Source organism: Schistocerca serialis, chromosome 5 (genome assembly GCF_023864345.2).
Source record: "Schistocerca serialis cubense isolate TAMUIC-IGC-003099 chromosome 5, iqSchSeri2.2, whole genome shotgun sequence".
In the NCBI taxonomy this organism is placed as follows: Eukaryota; Metazoa; Arthropoda; class Insecta; order Orthoptera; family Acrididae; genus Schistocerca; species Schistocerca serialis.
In genome coordinates, this window is record NC_064642.1 from 234,353,598 (window position 1) to 234,377,344 (window position 23,747).

The 23,747-nt window shown below is 44.8% G+C and overlaps 1 protein-coding gene across 5 annotated transcripts in view; it reads left to right on the forward strand.

Moving 5' to 3' along the window:
- The window catches only part of LOC126482386 (peptidoglycan-recognition protein LA-like), a 554,285-nt gene that overhangs the window by 310,218 nt on the left and 220,320 nt on the right, over window positions 1-23,747 (forward strand). For 3 of the 5 annotated variants that reach the window (XM_050106487.1, XM_050106486.1, XM_050106489.1), the window contains exon 2: window positions 16,808-16,891. The exons of the other annotated variants lie outside the window; for them this stretch is intronic. In XM_050106487.1, coding sequence (XP_049962444.1) covers window positions 16,808-16,891 — 84 coding nt within the window. The remainder of the gene's footprint in view (window positions 1-16,807; window positions 16,892-23,747) is intronic. 5 annotated transcript variants of the gene reach the window in all.

The following is a 23,747-nucleotide window of genomic DNA, read 5'->3' on the forward strand; positions in this document are numbered from 1 at the left end:
GGTCGATACTAAGGAAGCCTCCTGGTGTTCTGAGTGAAGAAAAACAGTGAAACACCTGCACTATGATAGATAAACACGTGTGTGCATCTTTCTCTTCCGAATGAAGCTCGAAATCATCCAGCACGTAGACATACCGCTCTATGTCTCGCATGGCGTGTGTTGTGTACTGATTCTGTCCCTGCACTGTCCCTATTGTGCCGCTGAAACATCCTGGCAACAAAGGAAATGTACCTTGTGCAGTGTTATCACAGATGACAAAAAGATATAAAAAAACCTCGCTTATATCACCCTCTATTCTTGTCTGCAGAAGAATCGTAGATTATACTCCAATCTCAAACGTTATGGCGGTCAAAAAGGAAAATAAGCTCCTTTCGAAGAATTAATACATATTAAGGAAAAACCACTCGCGTTGAATACCGCTTACTCTGTTAATTCACATCTTGCAAACAGTATATGCGTGCACACTGGTAGATCGTGTAATTCTCTAGATGTGTCAAGTGGGTTCGACACTGTACCACATCATCCTTTAATGACAAACATACTGTCGTGTGGAATAGCAAAAAATTGCTCTGAGCACTATGGGACTTAACATCTGAGGTCATCAGCCCCCTAGACTTAGAACTACTTAAACCTAACTAACCTAAGGATATCACACACACCCATGCTCGAGGCAGAATTCGAACCTGCGACCTTAGCAGCAGCGCGGTTCCGGCCTGAAGCGCGTAGAACCACTCGGCCACAGCGGCCGGCGTACGGAATAGCTTTAGAGATAAGTGATTGCTTCATCAGTTTTTAAAAACTGGGGTCCACGAGAAATACAGGCCCCGCAACCAACTAGTGACGTCACACTAATCGCCCTACCCGTCATATTTCACGAAAACTCGCCTACGTGTAGACCCCACGGGAAATCAATATGTAAATGAAAATAAACCCACTGAATGTCTTAACGTTTTGGTGTGCTATCGATAGCTTGCATGCATTTAAATGGCTGTTAAGATTTATTAACGTAGTCTGAAATATTCTGGCGGAAAAATTACTACACTCTTTTAGCGGTTTACAATTCAGTCTAGATATATTGTTGCAACAGTGCTGATGGATTACATGAAATGATTACATTTACAGATCAGTAGCACAAGCGGGTGTGAGGTACCAGGTAGCGACCCACGCTGAAACACCTATATTGTTACTTGGTGTGTCCTCAGGGACCGCAATACAGGCGGTGAGTCTGCCATCTAGTCGATCGCACAGACGGCGAATACTGTCCTGGGATACGTTAGGCCACGTCCGCTCAAGCTGTTCAGTAGTTCTGTACGAGTTGTTGGTAGATGAGTCGCACGAATCATTTCTCGTCCCATCACATCCCACACGTGTTCGATTGGGGCCAAGTCTTGAAATCATGCTGGTCAGTAAAGTTGCTGCACGACTTGTATGGGCGAGCATTATCCTGTTGGAACAATACATCACCTACCTGTTGCAAGAATGGCAAAAGACGGCTCTAACAACATTCTGCTTGTACCGAGCGCTGGTTAGCCCTCCAGAAATACCGAGGGTGAATGAGAGTTGTAGCTTATCGCATCCCACACTGTAAGGCCCTTGATGGGGTCAGTGTCTCTTGGACAATGGACTCTACGAGATAGCGCTCTGTAGGTCTATGTTGTGCGCATCGTACGCGCAAATAACTACAACTTGCATTCGTCGCTGAAGACCATCTTGGAAGTGATCCTCTGACTACACCAGTCGAGTTGTGCACGTCGAAAAAAAAATGGCTCTGAGCACTATGGGACTTAACACCTATGGTCATCAGTCCCCTAGAGCTTAGAACTACTTAAACCTAACTAACCTAAGGACATCACACAACACCCAATCATCACGAGGCAGAGAAAATCCCCGACCCCGCCGGGAATCGAACCCGGGCGTGTGTGCACGTCGATCCTGTGGCTTGAGTGGAAGACGGACTGAAGGTCTGCGTGCCCCACTGCTAATAACTGGTTCACAACAGTTCGTGTTGGCAAGTTTAGGCTCAAAAGCCCTCTTACCTGTGCTGTGGTAGGTGTATGATCTGCCACTACTGTCCTTACAATACGGCTATCCTGGACTGCTTGAATACTGCCCTGGACTGCCCACTGCTTGAATACTGCTCACCGGTGTGGGATTCGTACCAGATAGGGTTGATAGAAGAGATAGAGAAGATCCAACGGAGAGCAGCGCGCTTCGTTACAGTATCATTTAGTAATCACGAAAGCGTTACGGAGAAGGTAGATAGACTCCATTGGAAGACTCTGCAATGCAGTTGCACGGTTACCTGCTTCCATCACACGTCTGCACCACAATGAGCATTCTGGCTATTAACGGGTAGACACAGATGGCGCTCTAGTAGCTATGACCACTACGCTATCAGTTGCCGCACGACGCTGAAACCATCATCAGTACATCTGCTATAACCCAGGCGGCATATGCCGTCATAGGATCAAAATCGACGGTGTCTTTCCAGGTGTACTAATTTTTTCCGGCAGTGTAGCTACTCGCTGCCCGCCGGAGGCGGCTGCTGGCACTCGTGTAAGACCGGCTGTGTCACGTGCTCTGACGCACGTGCCGCTGCCTGTCTTTCTCGTGCGGTTCGTTAAAAACAGAATTCAGTACGCTATGCTCGACGGCAAATGTTCAATGGGAACTGAAGTAACACCGAGTGCGACCCAAAGAAGCCTACTGGAACCTATAATATTCTCAATATGCATGAACTACACTACTGGCCATTAAAATTGCTACACCAAGAAGAAATGCAGACGATAAACGGGTATTCGTTGGACAAATATATTATACTAGAACTGACATGAGATTACATTTTCACGCAATTTGGGTACATAGATCCTGAGAAATCAGTACCCAGAACAACCACCTCTGATCGTAATAACGGCTTTGATACGCCTGGGCATTGAGTCAAACAGAGCTTGGACGGCGTGTACAGGTACAGCTGCCCATGCAGCTTCAACACGATACCACAGTTAATCAAGAGTAGTGAGTGGTGTATTGTGACGAGCCAGTTGCTCGGCCACCATTGACCAGACGTCCTCAATTGGTGAGATATCTGGAGAATGTACTGGCCAGAGCAGCAGTCGAACATTTTCTGTATCCAGAAAGGCCCGTACAGGACCTGAAACATGCGGTCGTGCATTATCCTGCTGAAATGTAGGGTTTCGCAGGAATCGAATGAAGGTTAGAGCCACGGGTGGAAATCAAATGGCTCTGAGCACTGTGGGACTTAAAATCTGTGGTCATCAGTCCCCTAGCACTTAGAACTACTTAAACCTAACTAACCTAAGCCCATCACACACATCCATGCCCGAGGCAGGATTCGAACCTGCGGCCGGAGCGGTCACGCGGTTCCAGACTGAAGCGTCTAGACCGCACGGCCACACCGGCCGGCGCCACGGGTCGTAACACATCTGAAATGTAACGCCCACTGTTCAAAGAGCCGTCAATGCGAACAAGAGGTGACCGAGACGTGTAACCAACGGCACCGTATACCATCGCGCCAGTTGATACGCCAGTATGGTTATGACGAATACACGCTTCCGATGTGCGTTCACGCCGGCCGAAGTGGCCGTGCGGTTAAAGGCGCTGCAGTCTGGAACCGCAGGACCGCTACGGTCGCAGGTTCGAATCCTGCCTCGGGCATGGATGTTTGTGATGTCCTTAGGTTAGTTAGGTTTAACTAGTTCTAAGTTCTAGGGGACTAATGACCTCAGCAGTTGAGTCCCATAGTGCTCAGAGCCATTTTTTTGTGCGTTCACCGCGATGTCGCCAAACACGGATGCGACCATCAGAACCTTGGATTCATCCGAAAAAAATGACGTTTTGCCATTCGTGCACCCAGGTTCGTCGTTGAACACACCATCATAGGCGCTCCTGTCTGTGATGCAGCGTCAAGGGTAACCGCAGCCACAGTCTCCGAGCTGATAGTCCATGCTGTGCAAACGTCGTCGAACTGTTCGTGCAGATGGTTGTTGTCTTGCAGACGTCCCAATCTGTTGACTCAGGGCCCCATCTGTTGACTCAGGGATAGAGACGTGGCTGCACGATCCGTTACAGCCATGCGGATAAGACGCCTGCCTGTCATCTCGACAGCTAGTGATACGAGGCCGGTGGGATCCAGCACGGCGTTCCGTATTACCGTGCTGAACCTGTGTTCAGTGTGTGCCGCTTTTAGCATCTGAAGATGGTCATTGTATGGACGAAACTGTCATATACATGTGATTGTTCTATAAATAAACAAAAAAATTTTGCTACCGACTCTGATCTGAAGTCATACCGGATGGCTCCCCCCCCCCCCCCCCCCCCTTATGAAGCCAGGAGTAACACCGCTGTGCCTCTCCAAAACACTGGAAGAATGGGTCCTGTCGCCAGGCTGCCACCATACTCGCTGACGATGGTCATGCGGGGTAGAGCAGAACCGAGATTCATCTCTGAACACAATGGGACTGCATTCATCAGCAGTCCACGCTTCCCGGCCCCAGCACCACTCCATACACAGCCATTTGTGTCAGGGTGTTAACAGTGGCCTCCGCATGGGACGGTAATTCTCTAGTCCGGCTGCTGCTAGTTTCCGACCAAAGATGTGGGATGATACAGGATGTTACAGGGAGTCCATTACTTGTTCTCGGATAGCTTGTTGCCCAATACGGGCGATCCTCCCTTGTGGTAGTCAGACGCCAGCGACAGGAAGCCTGACGAAGAGGATGCGTGCCTTCACGTTCCCCTGCAGTCCAACATCGGGACACAGTATATCAGAATGCTCCACAAATCTGGGTATAGCACGATTCGACTAGCCGACCAAGGGGAGAACCAGAATAAGGCCGCTTTCAAACTCCGTGAGGTGCCGACAACGGTTTCTCGGACGAACGCACCGGCATCTCCGTGTCCTTCACAGTGATAAGTCAACATCCGTCGCTGTCCACGCTCTTTATATATCCTACCAAGCCTGGTGAAACACTGCACACGAACAACAGTTGTGCGCTCCGGTGGTTGTTGCAACTGTCACGCACAGTTGTAGCTCTTACCACTTACATACCCCTCGATGGGACCTTTCTTGTGGTGCTAATGTATAAGGTCCGCTTAAAGCCCCCCTGATATTTGATATTGTGGATGCAGACAGAAGCTCCATCGCAAGTCAAAGGGATTGAATGGTCTTTCAAAATGTCCTAGCCTAGACGTAGTGACTCTGCTTGCCTTAAAAGTTCTTCCAAGAACAATATACTAGATGCTGTTGTTTCATTCACGAGCAGCAACAATGCAACTGTTTGAACGTTGCTACTGGCAGTAAGTGAAAACATGATGTTATAGTCACGAAAGCTACCGACTTATGACGATATATATCGAGCAGAACTAGGGAGCAAGTTGACACTGCTAAGGCGACAGACGGTAGCGCCTGTTAATTATATTAAATCTTATAGTTTTATTGTTTAGATTATAAGAAAATTCACTCCTGGAAATTGAAATAAGAACACCGTGAATTCATTGTCCCAGGAAGGGGAAACTTTATTGACACATTCCTGGGGTCAGATACATCACATGATCACACTGACAGAACCACAGGCACATAGACACAGGCAACAGAGCATGCACAATGTCGGCACTAGTACAGTGTATATCCACCTTTCGCAGCAATGCAGGCTGCTATTCTCCCATGGAGACGATCGTAGAGATGCTGGATGTAGTCCTGTGGAACGGCTTGCCATGCCATTTCCACCTGGCGCCTCAGTTGGACCAGCGTTCGTGCTGGACGTGCAGACCGCGTGAGACGACGCTTCATCCAGTCCCAAACATGCTCAATGGGGGACAGATCCGGAGATCTTGCTGGCCAGGGTAGTTGACTTACACCTTCTAGAGCACGTTGGGTGGCACGGGATACATGCGGACGTGCATTGTCCTGTTGGAACAGCAAGTTCCCTTGCCGGTCTAGGAATGGTAGAACGATGGGTTCGATGACGGTTTGGATGTACCGTGCACTATTCAGTGTCCCCTCGACGATCACCAGTGGTGTACGGCCAGTGTAGGAGATCGCTCCCCACACCATGATGCCGGGTGTTGGCCCTGTGTGCCTCGGTCGTATGCAGTCCTGATTGTGGCGCTCACCTGCACGGCGCCAAACACGCATACGACCATCATTGGCACCAAGGCAGAAGCGACTCTCATCGCTGAAGACGACACGTCTCCATTCGTCCCTCCATTCACGCCTGTCGCGACACCACTGGAGGCGGGCTGCACGATGTTGGGGCGTGAGCGGAAGACGGCCTAACGGTGTGCGGGACCGTAGCCCAGCTTCATGGAGACGGTTGCGAATGGTCCTCGCCGATACCCCAGGAGCAACAGTGTCCCTAATTTGCTGGGAAGTGGCGGTGCGGTCCCCTACGGCACTGCGTAGGATCCTACGGTCTTGGCGTGCATCCGTGCGTCGCTGCGGTCCGGTCCCAGGTCGACGGGCACGTGCACCTTCCGCCGACCACTGGCGACAACATCGATGTACTGTGGAGACCTCACGCCCCACGTGTTAAGCAATTCGGCGGTACGTCCACCCGGCCTCCCGCATGCCCACTATACGCCCTCGCTCAAAGTCCGTCAACTGCACATACGGTTCACGTCCACGCTGTCGCGGCATGCTACCAGTGTTAAAGACTGCGATGGAACTCCGTATGCCACGGCAAACTGGCTGACACTGAAGGCGGCGGTGCACAAATGCTGCGCAGCTAGCGCCATTCGACGGCCAACACCGCGGTTCCTGGTGTGTCCGCTGTGCCGTGCGTGTGATCATTGCTTGTACAGCCCTCTCGCAGTGTCCGGAGCAAGTATGGTGGGTCTGACTCACCGATGTCAATGTGTTCTTTTTTCAATTTCCAGGAGTGTATGTTATACGAATCTGAGTTTCAAAGTATTACTCTGTAAAAACTGAAAACTTGAAGGGGAAGGGTTGTGTGGTTCAAGAGGAGCTTTCCGGCACCTAAAATATTATAAGGTAAGCCCTGGTGCCAGGAAAAGCTCGTAAGAGATTTGTAAAGTAAAGGAAACGACACACAAGATGCTAGTGTGCCCAGTTCTAGAGCAATGCTCCAATACTCAGAGTCCTTACCATGCAGGCATGGCAGCAGGCGTCGAATGAACTGAGAGGTGCTGCTAGCTTCGGAGTAGCATGATATACATCACACGTACTCGTTGTACTGAACTGGGAATCTGTGGAAGACTTGGGACGTGGTTTTCGCGAAACAATGTTTTTAAATTCAGAGAACAAGTATTCGAAGAAGGTTGTGAGACAGTTCTGCTGCCAGCATCGTAAGTCCTGTGTAGGGCTTACGAGAGTAAGATAAGGGAGATCAGGCTACATTCAGAGGCAGGTAGACAGTCATTCTTCCGTCACTCAATACGGAAATGGAACAGAACAGAAAATCAATATTTTTTTAAATTTTATTGTCTTTCTGGACGTGGCCATACAGCCAGCTCAGTAGTGCAATATCAGTTATGACGGTACAAACGTAAGGACAACACAACACCCACTCCCTGAGCAGAGAAACATCTGTGGCCGCGCGGCTACCGACAGGGGTGATAATATTGTTGCTACCTACTCTTCACGACTTGTGCGCTCTGCAGGGTGATTCAGAAGGTTCCGCACAAACTGAAGGATCTGATACAGCAGGCGAGATGCAACAACACTGGTACAGAAACTTGTGGTCTTGGAAGTAATCCTGAGTTAGAGAAAGCTTTGGATGCAGCGACGGATGTTGACACCATACCTTGTGTAGTTTGTAGACTGTGCCAGACTTTTCTATGAAGACGTGCATGTTTTGAATGTGGTGATGACCATTCTGAACACTATGATGTGCAACAATACTGAGTAAACAGTGCATAATCTTTGCTGAATTTTAGCCGGCCGCGGTGGCCGAGCGGTTGTGGGCGCTTCAATCCGGAACCGCGCGACTGCTACGGTCGTAGGTTCGAATCCTGCCTCGGGCATGGATGTGTATGATGTCCTTAGGTTAGTAGTTCTAAGTTGTAGGGGACTGATGATCTCAGCTGTTAAGTCCCATATTGCTCAGAACCATTTGCTGAATTTTAAGCACGTGTACGTTGATTGTCCATGTGGTTCCTGACATTTCAAACCTTTCACTGGTTCAGGATTATTCCAAGACCATACGGGAGTTCCTGTTCCAAAGCTGTTGTATTTCTACTCTTCCATCAGCTACTTCAATTTGTGCGCAACCTTTTGAACCAGCCTATGTAAGTACATACCGACACTTCTACGTCTTGAATCACAACCAAAACAATTACTGCCATACTCTTCATTATAGTGGAGAGCTATGCGAACGCTTTGTCCAACGAAGACGACGCGAGTAGTCGCCTTCAAGATCGAAGGACGACCGCTTGTTACTGTGCCCTTCGCAACATTCTTTCCTTCTTGAAAGCGATGTTACCGCCGGCATTCTTTCCCACATCAACTTCTTGAGTTAACGCAACCTTTTAACTCTACCATAGTCTATTACATGGAAAATTAAAAAAAATATATATACATCTCTCAAGTTCTCCCAGATCGGCCCTTGTTGATGCAGCTGGTTGTTATAACTAAAGTGCAGCTACTCACAGAGGTCCAATGTGGACTCTGATTACATATGCCAGCGAAGCGTGGTAGATGCACGTATTTTAATCCTTTATGTGGAACATATTGAGTTGGAAAAAATTTAGTTCTAATTTCGTCCACTACTTGCAAATCTGGCACTGTGAATGAAAGGAAGACGTATAAAAATGTTTCCAAACGTAATGGATTAGGAGCGGGACGCAGATAGCCAAGGCCAGACAAGTGAGTAGTCATATTGTTGATTTTATTATTAAACACCATGTACATAATTTGTTCAAAATGAGCGCCAGATTGTACACTGCCAGATTTGCACCTAATGACCAAAACTGGAACTAATTTTTGTCTCAGCATAAATCAGTTCCACATTAACGGACTAGAGTATGTGCCAAGATTCGCTGGCTACGGTAATTACAGCCAACAAATTCAAATGGCTCTAAGCACTATGGGACTTAACATCTGAGGTAATCAGTCCCCTAGACTTAGAACTACTTAAACCCAACTAACCCAAGGACATCACACACAGCCATGCCCGGGGCAGGATTCGAACCTGCGACAGTAGCAGCAGCGCGGCTCCGGTCTGAAGCGTCTAGAACCGCTACAGCCAACACTGGACCTACGTGAGTAGCCGCAGTTTAATTATGACCACCCGGTACTTTCATTCTGCTGCAGTAAACGTGTATGTGTGTGTGTGTGTGTGTGTGTGTGCGCGCGCGCAAGGTAGTTCGCAGAAGGGAAGGCGGAAAACGTGCCTTCGCCTGCCGCAGGGTGCCTATACAACCTCTAGCAGTTCGTTTTCGCATTGCAAAAGGTACACGTCTCTGTATAAACACAGGCATGTTGCTGGCGATTGGTAAGTGGGTTATAAAGTGCAGTAATCTGTTCTGTTAGGTTTTTCAGCGCCGATACTACTCAGAAAACAAGCATTTTTTCGCTATAAGTGCGCTTAAGCGTAGTAAGTTCTTTTTGACTGCATTTTGAGAAGTTTGACTTCGGGCTGCCTGTACGCACCGCTGGGAAGAAATGGGTTAGTTAGTGACCGAGAGAGGTGGTCCTGTGATTAGCACACTGGACTCGCATTCTGTAGGACGACGGTTCAGATCCGCGTCCTTCCACTTATCTTTAGGGTTTGATTTCCCGACAGTGCTCCAGGCAAATGCCAAGATGATTCCTTTGAAAGGCCACGATCGATTCACTTCTCCATCCCTAAAGCGTTCAGAGCTTGTTTTCCGTCTCTAATGATCTCGACATCGGCGGGACGTTAAGCTCTAATCTTCCTTCTTTTCTTCCTTCGTCTACTTACTGATTAAAAAACGTCGCTACGCGAGTCTAACCTCAGCTCAGAATCTGGAGATTATTCATATAACACATCGCAATAATATACCAAGCTCCGTATAAGTTTGTCCGCTTTAGCAATGCAGCATTTTGTGCAGTGTTGCTGGTTCCCTACTACTTGTATTTGTAGCCTAAATGAAAAATAAAGAAATGCTATGTACTAGAAACTTAAATATGTAGCATTTCAGCGTGGTGTCTCTGATATTCGTGTCGTCTTTCTTCATTACTCACGCATCCATTGCTAATAAATTTTCTTTTATTTCTTCTTGATGAGACGTACTTACAATACGATATCAGCGTATTCTCTCACTCCAATATTTTCCGATTCAAGGACAATTGTACCTAAGTACTCAACACTACGCAAGCGCACTTGAAATTAACGAAGCCATAGTTGGCAAACCACTTGAAAATCCTAATGAATCCTCGCCACGTGATATGCTACTCACAAAAACGAAACTACTTCGATTTCTTTCGAATCTATGAAAGAAAAATATCGTCCTACTACGAATATGTAGAGCGAAGTCTGCGAATATTTATGGCGACATTTTTGTGCTTATGCACGCGCACAACACTGGCAGTCAAAACAAAGTTTTCCGGTAACGGCTGACACCTGAAGAAAACTGTTGCAAAGATTTTATTCACTCTCGATTCCGTACGAGTAAGTCGCGTGTTTTCTTTAGCCTCTTACAACAAGATTTCATTTTGAAATAACATTAATCGTTTTTTCTGGAGCTCCAAAATGTATCAGTAAAATTGGTGAACATGCTGTGGCCATTAAATTCTGTTTTATCGCTAGACATGTTGTCAGGTGCTTTTAAGAAGTTCAGATAAATTTACTGTTCTTCACGAGATCAAATTTCTTGCAATTGTTTCTTGCGTGAAAAATATTTCATTTTTCTCCATGGCCAGAGTTGTTTGTACATTCACTTAGATATTTCTGATTTGCGAAAATAGTTAAGATGAAATACGTTTATGTGCTCTCTAAACATGTGTGTACGCTGCTGCCTGTCTGGACAGTATATCGGCAGGGCAGCTTTATCAACGTACTTTATACATGCCACCATATTTTTTCTCGAATCTTTCAAAAAAGACGCCAAAGCCTGTGTATGAGTAATTCTGATAGTGACACAAGAGGGCTACGATATTTATCACATGTATTTGCATCTAAACACGTCGAGGATATGTACCATCAACTTTTATATGGACAAGGGAAAATTCAGAAGTCTGTGAACCATCTTCGTTATGAGGGCGCAGTATGATAAGGAGGGATCTGCGCTTGGAATAGCCTTTACTACTCGCCTCCCTATAGCCCGGGCACAAGTCAGAAGCGTTAAGCGACAGATATGTGGGTGGGCCATTTGGTGTTCCACTGGCGGTGCTATCTTTATGACGCTTCTGTCAGCCCGTATTATACCGCGTTCCGTATTTCGGTTGTTATTGATGTTGCACGACACGCAATCTGGCGGCTGTACACGTCATGGTTATTGGCACTACATCCGGTATCCGTTTCAGTCACCTGCCGTAACTGTTTGAAACAAACCAACCTCTGTGCAGATAGACAAAGCTTGCATGCAGCTACAGTTGAGGCCGCCTGTCTGCTCTTACCAGAGAACTACCCGCAGGCGCTCCAACGTCAGACTAGCCACGCGCAAGCGAGTCAACTGAATGATGCGGTAGTGACACTGACAGGACGGCATATTAGCGAGTTACGTGCTTTTAGCTGGGCAGTGTATGCGCTGGGGAAAATTCAATAGCGCTAAACTGAAGTAATTGGCAGAGCACAGCTAGTACGGTCGAACTATTGGCAACAGGAAAGCGCGCTGAACTCGCGACATTTCACTAAGCATCCACCTCCGAAACCTCAGTCCGGCAATATGTCAGGCAATGTGACACTGATATGCTTATGGCTATCCAGGTCAATATTAAATAGAAGATTCTTCGAATCACCTCCCACACATCCATGACAAATCGTCCATCCCAGAACGAACTCGATGCTTGTGTGGAGTAATATATATCAGGCTTTTCTGCCTACGTCTGCTATGACGTTGTTAGTGGCAAGCTAACGACGCGAGAGGAACTGTTTCGGATTGGAATGGCACGGGACCAGTATTGCACCAAGTGTGCTCTACAAGATACCGTAGCACGTCGTTTCGTGTACGCTGATCAAAAGAAAACGTGGTCGTGAGTTCGTAAAAGATTGATTCATATTATCAGCAAGACACCTTCAGGAATACTACTAGAAAATATATTCCGACCACTTCTATCCGGGTGCAAAACAGAACACCTATGTTTGTACGACGCTCACTTTGTCTCTTACGTCCTCTCGACTTTAACGCTACAAACTACGGTCGTTAGAAACTATTTATTTCAGCAACACCGGTTATTGAAAAACAAGTTACAGCAAAAATATGAAGAATTTTCCTGCAATTTTTTGTAAATCTTTCTTAGTAAAGTCGGACAAAGTTCTTATACAAGATTGTTTCCTCTGTCTCTGAGCAGAGTGTTAGTGTTTTGTCTCAGGAAAAGTTGCACCATTTCTCAAAGAGGCTTTGCGCTGTATTTTTTTTTTCTTTCCAAGCTGTTTTATTAGATTGGTGCATACGTTCTTAGCGTTTTCGTCTTGCACGTTGGTATTTTTGTTTTGCCCATTGGTATTCCGTTGCTATGGGTTTATTTATCTATTGCCATTTTTTATTTGTAGGTCACTGTTACTGTTTGAGTTAACATAACGTGATGTTGTCATTTGGAGAAAGTGAGTGGAGCTGTGGACGCTAGAAAATGGAGCGCCAAGTGGAGAAACTGGAACATTTCCAACTTGAGTTCAGTAGAGGGGTGGCGGCGGCAGCGGATGCAGCCAGAAAGATTTGTGCCTTGTATGAGGATAATACCCTTGGACAGAGGACGGCAAAAAATCGTTTCCTCGGTTTAAGGAAGATCGTTTTCACATTAATCGCTCTCCACATTCACGAAGAACTTCGGTGTTTGATGAAGCTCTTTAAACGCATTGGTCCACAACTATCTGTGTCTGTGCACTCAAGAACAGGAAAATGTGATGAACTGTGATCATTCCACCATCATGCGACTTTTTTGCAGTGGGGGGAGGTTCAAAAATCGGCTGTATGGGTACCGCATGTTCTAAATAAAAATCACAAAAGTCAGCGGGAGGTCATAAGTGCATCTCTGCTCCTTATCATCAGTTGTCTCGAGAACGACACTGACAATTCCTATCCTGTAACGTTACTGATGACGAGAAACGGTGTCTTTGAACTAACATAAGGAAAAGAAAGGAATTGTTGAGCCTGAACGAAGCAGCAACAAGCATACAAAGACGTACGCGCATCCTCAAAAGATGTTATGCATCTGGAGGAACATCGACACTGTGATGTACTACGAACTGCTTCCCCGAGCTGTAAACATCACTAGCGACATTTTTGTCAACAACTAATACGTCTAGCAGACGCATTCCAAGAAAAACGACTATGAAGACTGCGTGCAGTTATGCTACCCCACGATAACGCTGCCCGTATTCTGCTGGACTGACAAAAAGCACTAAACGGCAGGTTGGTTTTAAAGTCATTCCGCACTTTATTCATCTGATCTTTCGCCGTCAGATTTTCACCTTTTCCGGTCTCTATCGAACGAGCTTCAAGGAGCCCGATCTCGTGGTCGTGCGGTAGCGTTCTCGCTTCCCACGCCCGGGTTCCCGGGTTCGATTCCCGGCGGGGTCAGGGATTTTCTCTGCCTCGTGATGGCTGGGTGTTGTGTGCTGTCCTTAGGTTAGTTAGGTTTAAGTAGTTCTAAGTTCTAGGGGACTGATGACCATAGATGTTAAGTCCCATAGTGCTCAGAGCCATTTGAACAATTTTTTTGAGCTTCAAGGAACTTCCCTTCCGGATGAAAATACGCTTCAAACATGGCACGGCGAGTTCTTCGCCTCAAAACCACATGATTTCTACAGTGCGTTGTAAGTAGTGAAGGAGAATATGTTATTGATGACTTAAGTCCGCCGGCCGTGGGGCCGAGCGATTCTAGGCCCTTCAATTTGGCACCGCGCGACAACTACGGTCGCAGGTTCGAATCCTGCCTCGGGCATGGATGTTTGTGATGTCCTTAGATTAGTTAGATTTAAGTAGTTCTAAGTTCTAGGGGGCTGGTGACCTCAGATGTTAAGTCCCATAGTGGTCAGAACCATTTGAACTGGCTAAAGTCTCTGTTAACGTGTATCTGTTGTATTTATAAACTTATAGGGTAAAGCTACGAGCTTATGCACCAAGCTAATAGTTGTTTGTTCAAGAGGAGCAGCTATTGGTTCTTTTCTGTTGTCTTACAGAGTAACTTGTCGTAACGTCTTTTCTTCCCAAGCTTAAGTTCAATTTTGCGAGAGGAGATTTATTTATTTTTCTTTCAACGAAGAGGTTATTCTGTTCATTTATATGAGGAAGTTATTTCTGTTTTTCATGAAGAAGCTCATCTTCTGCCATGTCGTGTTACTTAAGAAGTCTGGGAGACACCTCAAGGCAGCTTGTAAGAGGTCCATGATTAAGGAATTTGTTGCTAGCGCACTCGAGCAGATGTAATTTCGATGGACTGCTCACGCGCTGCCTGCGATATGTAAGCTATAAGAGAATCTCAGACCAGAGAGCAGCGTTGACTACAGTAGGAACTGTGTAGCTGTAGCAGTAAGTTGTTGCTAGCAGTCTGGTGTATGGAGTTGGCTGGGCCGGTCGTGAGGAGCGATGGCGGAGCTTGAGCGTTGTAGTATAAGGTCAAAGCAGCCTAGCGCATATGTAGTATTGTTATATCAAGTCCCATGTAATTTTTTAAAAAAAATCTGTTAATAATAATCTTTCTCATAAAAATTAACTTTTGACAATCATTCATCTCAATTTAAAGAATTTACTTATTTCTCCAATCCATGGTCATCCCGATTATTGTAAAGAAAAATCAGTTATTTCTTTTTATACATGACAAATCTATTGGCCAGCATTGCACTGAGCTGCGCCAGAAAAAAATTCTTATAGGAGCAGATATATACGAGTTATCAAGCGATCTTATTGAGGCAAGAATTTTCATTTTTTATTCAGAATTATCTTTCAGGGCCATGACGCAGCGCTGCTGACGTCCAAAATTTACCAGTTTAAATTCACAGTCAATTATTGAAAGATTATGAGTGAGCCACAATTTTATTTAGAGGTCAGTCACATTGTATTATTAGTATGTTACGGAACTCATTTATCGGGAGGTTACGCTGATTGTGATTTATGTACTTATACTGTCATCCAACTGCTCATCTGGAAAAGATGTGGAGAGTAGATTACGTGCTGCACATGTAGCATTTGGTCGTCTTACAAAGCGTGTCTTCCTGAATAAAGACCTAACACTGTACACCAAACTGATGGTGTACAAAGCTGTAGTCATTTCCACCCTGCTATATGGTTGCGAAACCTGGACGTTATATCGCTACGATCTGAAGAAACTAGAACGCTTCAACCAACAGAAGCTAAGATATATCATGAACCTGAAATGGGATGACTTCATATCCAACACGCCTGTTCTAGAGAAAGCAAAAATGCATAGCATGGAAGCTCTTATCATTGGGCATCAACTCAGATGGGTCGGACATGTTCAGCGGATGAAAAATGACAGACTTCCACGCCAAATGCTGTACAGCGAAGTGAGCACAGGTAAAAGGCCACGAGGTGCCCCTCTCAAACGTTATAAGGATCAGTACAAGAAAAATCTGAAAAACTTGAACATCGATCCGAGTAACTGGTCCACAATAGCAGAAGACCGAAGTCGCTGGCGCTCAGTTACCTCAAATGCTCTTCAAAACTTTGAGCTCGAACGTCGAAGAATGGAGAATGACAAACGCCAGAGACGTAAACTCCTCCAGGCTCAGCCACGTCCTCCACCTTCCATCAGCTGTAATGTCTGTGGCCGCCTGTTCCACGCTAGGATTGGATTGCTAAGCCATCAACGACACTTCCACACCTGAACCGTGACAAAGGAAATCTCAGGAGAGAAATGAAAACTCGGATACGAGTATCAGCCGACGACGACGACGACTTATATTTTTACTGTTGGGAGGTTAATATATTTTTTACTGTTTGGAGGTTAATATATTTTTTATCTGTGGGGAGGTAACAAGCTTCCGCGAGGAAAATATTGTTATGAGCTACAAGTTTAAGCCGATTGAGGCGTTTCTTACGGTAAACGTAAAAAAAGTTAAGAAAATAATCAAGAGCGGTAACGTATGACTGTGTGGTGGCGCTCGACGGGGAGGTACCTGGTTCTAACCCCCTTGGTCGTACAATTTTCGCCGCAACTCATAGGTCGGCAAAGGGAGGAGAGTGACCAGCGTACAGATGTTGAATACCAAACTTTTCTCCAAAGTCCTGAGTTAAATTCTGAACCTATCCGCAGAGTTTCATGAATGCGGGTAGTGACACTGTTCATGATGATCCGTCCATCGGATGGAGATTCAAGCCTGGCGACCCCTTGGTGCTCATCAAGAGGCTAAATGCCGACGGCGGGTTCGACCCTCTCCCTTCTCTTGTCATCATACATAAGAAACATGATATCACACTGTTCATAAAACCAAACAGTCACCTAATCTTCAAACGCGACTGTGATACTCCTCTGGTGAATGGGCCATTGGGCACGGAGGAATGAAAAATTTTTCCATTATGTGGTAAGTCTACCCTCCGGGCCCCTTCAACAACACTGCCCTACGACTGTTTGTTTCTGCAGAGCGCAGTCCGCCATAGACATGTAAGACTTTGGTGGTGGATATTCCAGTGACCTACGCAATGCTACACGTGCTCACGCCGTCGCTTGTCGCTTTTCCTTTCGCAGGTGCTGTTCCTTCCACAAGCAGTGAGTCCGTGACGGGAACCAACTGCTGCGAAATACCTGGCTTCTCCGGAGCCGGCAAACCAGGTTTGTTGCTGACGGTTGTACGTGGCTGGTGGTGAGGGTCGCACTTGTGGTGGTGGTTGTGGTGGTGGTACCAATGGTATTTGTGTTATTGTAGCGGTTTCGTATTGATGAAATCATTTGCAAGTGCAGACCTAGACTCAGTATTGGCAGCGCTACGGTACATTGCCCATTCAGAAGGTAACAATTAAGTCCGTGGTGCAGGTGCGACAATTTAGTGTTAGGTTTTCACTGTGAAATGATTTTTCCGCAAATGTGTAGTGTTTATTAAACTTGCAACACTATAAAATATTAGCCATGCTTTATTAAGGTTGTATAGTAAAGGGAACGTTCCAGTTGAATCATGGTTATATATTATGATCTGCAGTTCATTTATGATAATACGAGCTGGTTGCTTGGAATTTCCCAGTTATTTGTTATTCCCATTGTTGTATTAGATAAGGAAAGAAATGAGACACAAATAGTATACTAACAACTGCTGTTTACTTAAGTATTTATAAAGAACAGAAATACTTTATGTAAATTATAAAGTAAAATATTTGACAGATTGGTTGTGATATTAATTTTTAACACAAAACTTGGTCATAAAGGGTGTCCCATAGGGAATGCAAGTTTTGAAATACTCGTCGCTTCTGTTCTAGTATGTTGGCAGCACTAAACGTTGCACGTTTTCGTCTGTTTTCTTTCTGTTTGGTAATGGAGCGCTTGCTTCACGACGCAGTAGCGTGTTGTCATTATGAACACTTATTACAAATATGATGAATGTTCGCAAACTCCGTGGAATATTTGGTCAACGTAATGCACTGAACAAGGCGACTGCGGTGGAACTAATTGCTACATTTGAGGAAACTCGCTCGGTTGTGAACATTAATCGCTCGAACCGTCCTCGTGTTAGTCGTTGTGCGAAAAACATCATCATAGTGCATGCTAATGTTGCTGGAATTCTGGTAAAGTCTATTCGCTGAAGTTCATAACATCGGGATATTCCCAGCACCAGCATGCAGCAAATTTCGCGGGAAGTCAATGGTTACGTTCAATTTTTCCGTGAAACAGAGACTCAGTTGCAAACGCATAGCATCACTGGAGCCGAAGCTGTCAGAAAAGCTGTTAAAAAATAGCTTTACAAGATCAAGCAAATAAAAGGTAAACATATACATAACATGATCGTATCATAACAAAAAGACAACCGACATTTACACTCCATGAGGCCATGTGGACCATATCATTACAAGCTAGGACGTAAGCAAGTGGTGCCACATGTAGATAAAGACTAGCATAGACGTTAGGAGCAACATTATACCCATTATGCCATCTTCACAGGTACACCTGATGATGACAAATCGTCGTATAACATGTGTCACTGCGGGTAAATAAATAAATAGTTCAGCGAAGAAGTTGCACATAAAACGTAATTTTATGCTGTTACATACTCAAAAGTTGCAAGAATTTAATAAATCCTTGAGTGTACCTACACTTGAGTAAGCAAAGTGAAGTTGCACATGGGAGAAGCATGGCGATCTCAATTCGACTCCGCAGTGGTTAATAAATGGCTCTGTCATTTACTGGAAAAGTTAAGAGCGATATCTTAAGATAACAAGAAGATCTCGCTCTGGAAAAATAAGTACCAATAACGCACAGGACAGTATTCGGTTGTTATTGTTCCTACTACTTCTCTCGCGACACGATACGGCGCCTGAGCAGCACAAACTGATTCAGAGCAGCGGTCTCCAATCGGGGGTTCTTACCCATCCGGGCGGCATGAAATTTTCTGACGGGTAAAAACATAAGCATCATTATTTCGTAAGATTGTAATGCTAATTACGTAACTTACCAACAATCATATTTTTTATTTCAAATACAGGTATTAACATGTGAGAAAATGTGAGGGACGTTACAGCTTGTAAATGAATGTACGAACAGCTTCCTCACATAGTCAACCCACTGCACACATGCACTTCCTACCATGCATTTACGACCGAAAAACTGAGACACTTCTATCACATGTGCTTTAATAAAAACTATAACTAAACTCCGTCCGAACAGACTGTGGAAGGCCCAACGCCACCGACCGACCGCCATGTTGCCCTCATAGTTAGGCGTCACTGGATGCGAATATGGAGGGGCATGTGGTCAGCACACCACTCTCCAGGTCTTTGTCAGTTTTTGTGACCGGAGCCGCTACTTGTCAGTCAAGTAGCTCCTCAGTTGACCTCAGGAGGGGTGAGTGCACCCTGCTTACCAACAGCGCTTAACTTCGGTCATCTGACCGGAATAGGAGTTACCACTGCGGCAAGGCCGTCGACACATATGTTTAGATATCTCATGAAAATACACTCTCAGAACTGTGGGTAGTTCCCACAATAGACCATAAATTTCTTCATTATTCTCTTTGCAACAATAAACAAACTAAAGTTAAAATCTTCTGGGTTGTTAGGCCATATTTCTTCTAGAATAATCGACGTTTCGACCCCTCTGCTGGGATCTTCTTCAGGATCTTCCGGTGTCCACTATTGCTAGAACACTGTCAGAGACCAGTGTGACGTTCTCTTATAAAGGGGAGTTTTCCCGCGTTTGTGCTGGAGAAGTGGGAGTATTTTATTTTATATTATTTTAGAGGAAATATGACGCGACCTAACAACCCAGAAGATTTTTAACTTTAGTGACAGCGGCTACGAAAGCCTGCAGACTTACATAATAAACAAACTAATTGACAGCATAATATGACGATCACCATGTAAAGGCTGCTGCACTACTGTAAAGCCTGCACAGTTTTATTATTGAGGAAAGTCGTCAGACAAAATGCATTGGCAGCTTGAAGTCTTTCAATTTCCTCCAGTTAAGACGTTTGGAGTCCAACAGCCAAGTGATTTACGAACGGTAAGTGTAGTGCAGAGATTTTAACAAGGTCGATTTTAAATGGAGGTGCAGGGAGTGGGTGAAGTAAGTCTCGCTAGAGAGGGGAGATGTGCAGAGGAAACATGTTTCGTAACAAGTGTCTACCCTCAATGTGGATCATTAGTTTTATTTTTAGTGAGGAGTTGTAGGTAGCACTCCCGGTGCACTGACAATTGCTTCATCATTCCATAAAGAAGGTTCTTAGGAATAAGCAGTACCGAATGTCTTATTGACTCGTTAGTTCATGGTTTAAAAAAACGCTTACAAGAACTAAGTATCAATTAACTTTCATTATTTTAAGAATAAAAGCGTTCAAAAGATATTCTTCTTCATTCTAAAGTTTAGTTAGGTGCTAATTTTAAAGATTGGGGAGGGGGTAAGGGTGGACGACTAGCTGATATCTGATTAATTCCAGGGGTAATAGTCTCAGAAGTGTTGAGAGCCACTGATTTAGTCGCAAATAAACTGCAAATCGTGATTTTACGCTAGAAAGAAATTTCATTCCTACAAAACTGCTCGTGATAGCTAGCTTTCAAATCGATTGATGTTACTACAGAAAATTGTAAATCACTACTTTCGTTAAAGAAGTAACAGTTGTCTGTATCTATGCGTTCCAGAGTTGTACTGGGTTGTTAAAGTGCAGGTATTCACAGAGATCCAGTGTGGACTATAATTATTGTACGGCAGAGAAACTTGGTAGATATTATAATGCCTTAATGCAGAACCGATGTATGATGGAAAAAATTAGTTCCTATTTTGGCCACCAGGTGGATATGTGACACTACGATAGCAAGAATGACGTACAGAAATGTTTTCATTTTTAGTGGATTAGGAGAGGGACACGGCCAGAAAAGGTCAAACAAGTGAGAAAGGCAAGATGTTGATTTTAACTATAACAACCCAGTACAACTCTGGGACGCACAGATACAGCCAACTATTACTTCTTTAACGAATATAGTGCTTTACAATTTTCTGTAGTAACATCAATCCATTTGAAAGTTAGCTATCATGAGCAGTTTTGTAGGAATGAAATTTATTTCCAGCGTAAAACGATTTGCAGTTTATTTGCCACTAAATCAGTGGCTCCCAACGTTTCTGAGAGCATCACCCATGAAATAAATCAGATATCAGCTAGTCGTTCACCATCTCCCCAATCCCCAATCTTTAAAATTAGCTCCTAACTAAACTTTAGAATGAAGAAGAATTTCCTTTGAACGCTTTTATTCTTAAAGTGATGAAAGTTAATTGATATTTAGTTCTCGTAAGTGTTTTGGGGGGGGGGGGGGGGGGTTGTTTGGGGGAAGAGACCAAACAGCGAGGTCATTGGTCTCATCGGATTAGGGAAAGACGGGGAAGGAAGTCGGCCGTGCTCTTTCAAAGGAAGCATCCCGGCATTTGCCTGAAGCTATTTAGGGAAATCACGGAAAACCTAAATCAGGATGGCCGGGCGCGGGATTGAACCGTCGTCCTCTCGAATGCGACTTCAGTGTGCTAACCACTGCATCACCTCGCTCGGTTGTAAGTGTTTTATTAAACCACGAACTAACGAGTCAATAAGACATTTGGTACTGCTTATTCCTAAGAACCTTCTTTATGGAATGATGAAGCAATTGTTAGTCCACCACGAGTGCTACTTACAACTTCTTCTCGTAAAAAATAAAGCTAATGATCCACATTGAGGGTATAAACTTGTTACGAAACATGTTTCCTATGCACCTCTCCCCTCTCTAGCGACACTTACTTCACCCACATCCTACAACTCCATTTAAAATCGACCATGTTAAAATGTCTGCACTATACTTGCTGTTCGTAAATCACTTGGCTACTGGACTCCTTACTTCTTGACTGGCAGAAATTGGAAGGGTTCAAGCTGCCAATGCTGTTTGTCTGGCCACTTCCATCAATAATAATACTGTGCAGGCCTTACAAAACTACCACTTACAAACAGCTTGTTCAATACGAGCACCGCAAACGTCGACGAGATTCTGTACAGCGCCAGATTTGCACCTGGTGTCCAAAATTGTAACTAAATTTTTCCAGCGTAAATCGGTTCCACACGATGTGTTAGCATATCTATGAAGTTTAACTACCATACAGAAATTACGGCCCACACTCCACTTCCGAGAGTTGCCGCACTTTAACTACTTCATATATCCACCACCCGGTACTTCCCTCCCAAGTCTCACCCCCATCCCTAACGGTGTGCTGAACTCAGAGTATTTTATTGCGAGTCGTATATTTGTACCAAGTTAAAATAAAATTGATCCAGGTATTACATAGACTGATAGCAAACATGAGAACTCAATCTGTTTGTAAACTCATTTTCGTCGCATATTCGTTCGGATAGAGAACGCTACAGACGAATGGAAGAACTAGTAGAAGCCGACCTAGGGGAAGATCAGTTTGGATTCCGTACAAATATTGGAGCACGTGAGGCAATACTGACCCTACGACTTATCTTAGAAGCTAGATTAAGGAAAGACAAACCTACATTTCTAGCATTTGTAGACTTAGAGAAAGCTTTTGACAATGTTGAGTGGAATACTCTCTTTCAAATTCTGAAGGTGGCAGGGGTAAAATATAGGGAGCGAAAGGCTATTTATAATTTATAAGAGTTGAGGGGCATGAAAGGGAAGCAGTGGTTGGGAAGGGAGTGAGACATGGTTGTAGCCTCTCCCCGATGTTATTCAATCTGTATATTGAGCAAGCAGTAAAGGAAACAAAAGAAAAATTCGGAGTAGGTATTAAAATTCATGGAGAAGAAATAAAAACTTCGAGGTTCGCCGATGACATAGTAATTCTGTCAGAGACAGCAAAGGACTTGGAAGAGCAGTTGAATGGAATGGATAGTGTCTTGAAAGGAGGATATAAGATGAAAATCAACAAAAGCAAAACGAGGATAATGGAATGTAGTCGAATTAAGTCGGGTGATGCTGGGGGTATTAGATTAGGAAATGAGACACTTAAAGTAGTAAAGGGGTTTTGGTATTTGGGGAGCAAAATAACTGATGATGGTCGAAGTAGAGAGGATATAAAATGTAGGCTGGCAATGGCAAGGAAAGCGTTTCTGAAGAAGAGAAATTTGTTAACATCCAGTATTGATTTAAGTGTCAGGAAGTCATTTCTGAAAGTATTTGTATAGAGTGTAGCCATGTATGGAAGTGAAACATGGACGATAAATAGTTTGGACAAGAAGAGAATAGAAGCTTTTGAAATGTGGTGCTACAGAAGAATGCTGAAGATTAGATGGGTAGATCACATAACTAATGAGGAAGTATTGAATAGGATTGGGGAGAAGAGAAGTTTGTGGCACAACTTGACCAGAAGAAGGGATCGGTTGGTAGGACATGTTCTGAGGCATCAAGGGATCACCAATTTAGTATTGGAGGGCAGCGTGGAGGGTAAAAATCGTAGAGGGAGACCAAGAGATGAATACACTAAGCAGATTCAGAAGGATGTAGGTTGCAGTAGGTACTGGGAGATGAAAAAGCTTGCACAGGATAGAGTAGCATGGAGAGCTGCATCAAACCAGTCTCAGGACTGAAGACCATAACAAGAACAACAACAACAGAGAACGCTAGACGTTACAATCGCAATAATATCACGGAAAAAATCAGTTTGCACATGGTGATGTTAAGGGTCGTGGTGTGGAAATAAATCTTGTTGGGTGGCCGTACGGAGCTTCATACCTTTGTTGGAGGTTGTGGTATTATTGTCAAGGCTCAGACGCGGCAGCGAAGTGAGCCATGTTTCAGTGGGGGTTTTGGAGAACGAATACTTTTCGTGTATGCTAAGGGCTGTCTGGGTGCTGATGCTCTATTTGCTATAATTACAGTTATCTCCAGATTTTCGTCTACAAATTACTAGCGACACGACCCGGTTTGGCACGGGTACCATTAAGTATCGACGCCCAGACGACTTGACTGACGTGGCGTTATTTGGTTGGTTGTTTTGGGGAAGGAGA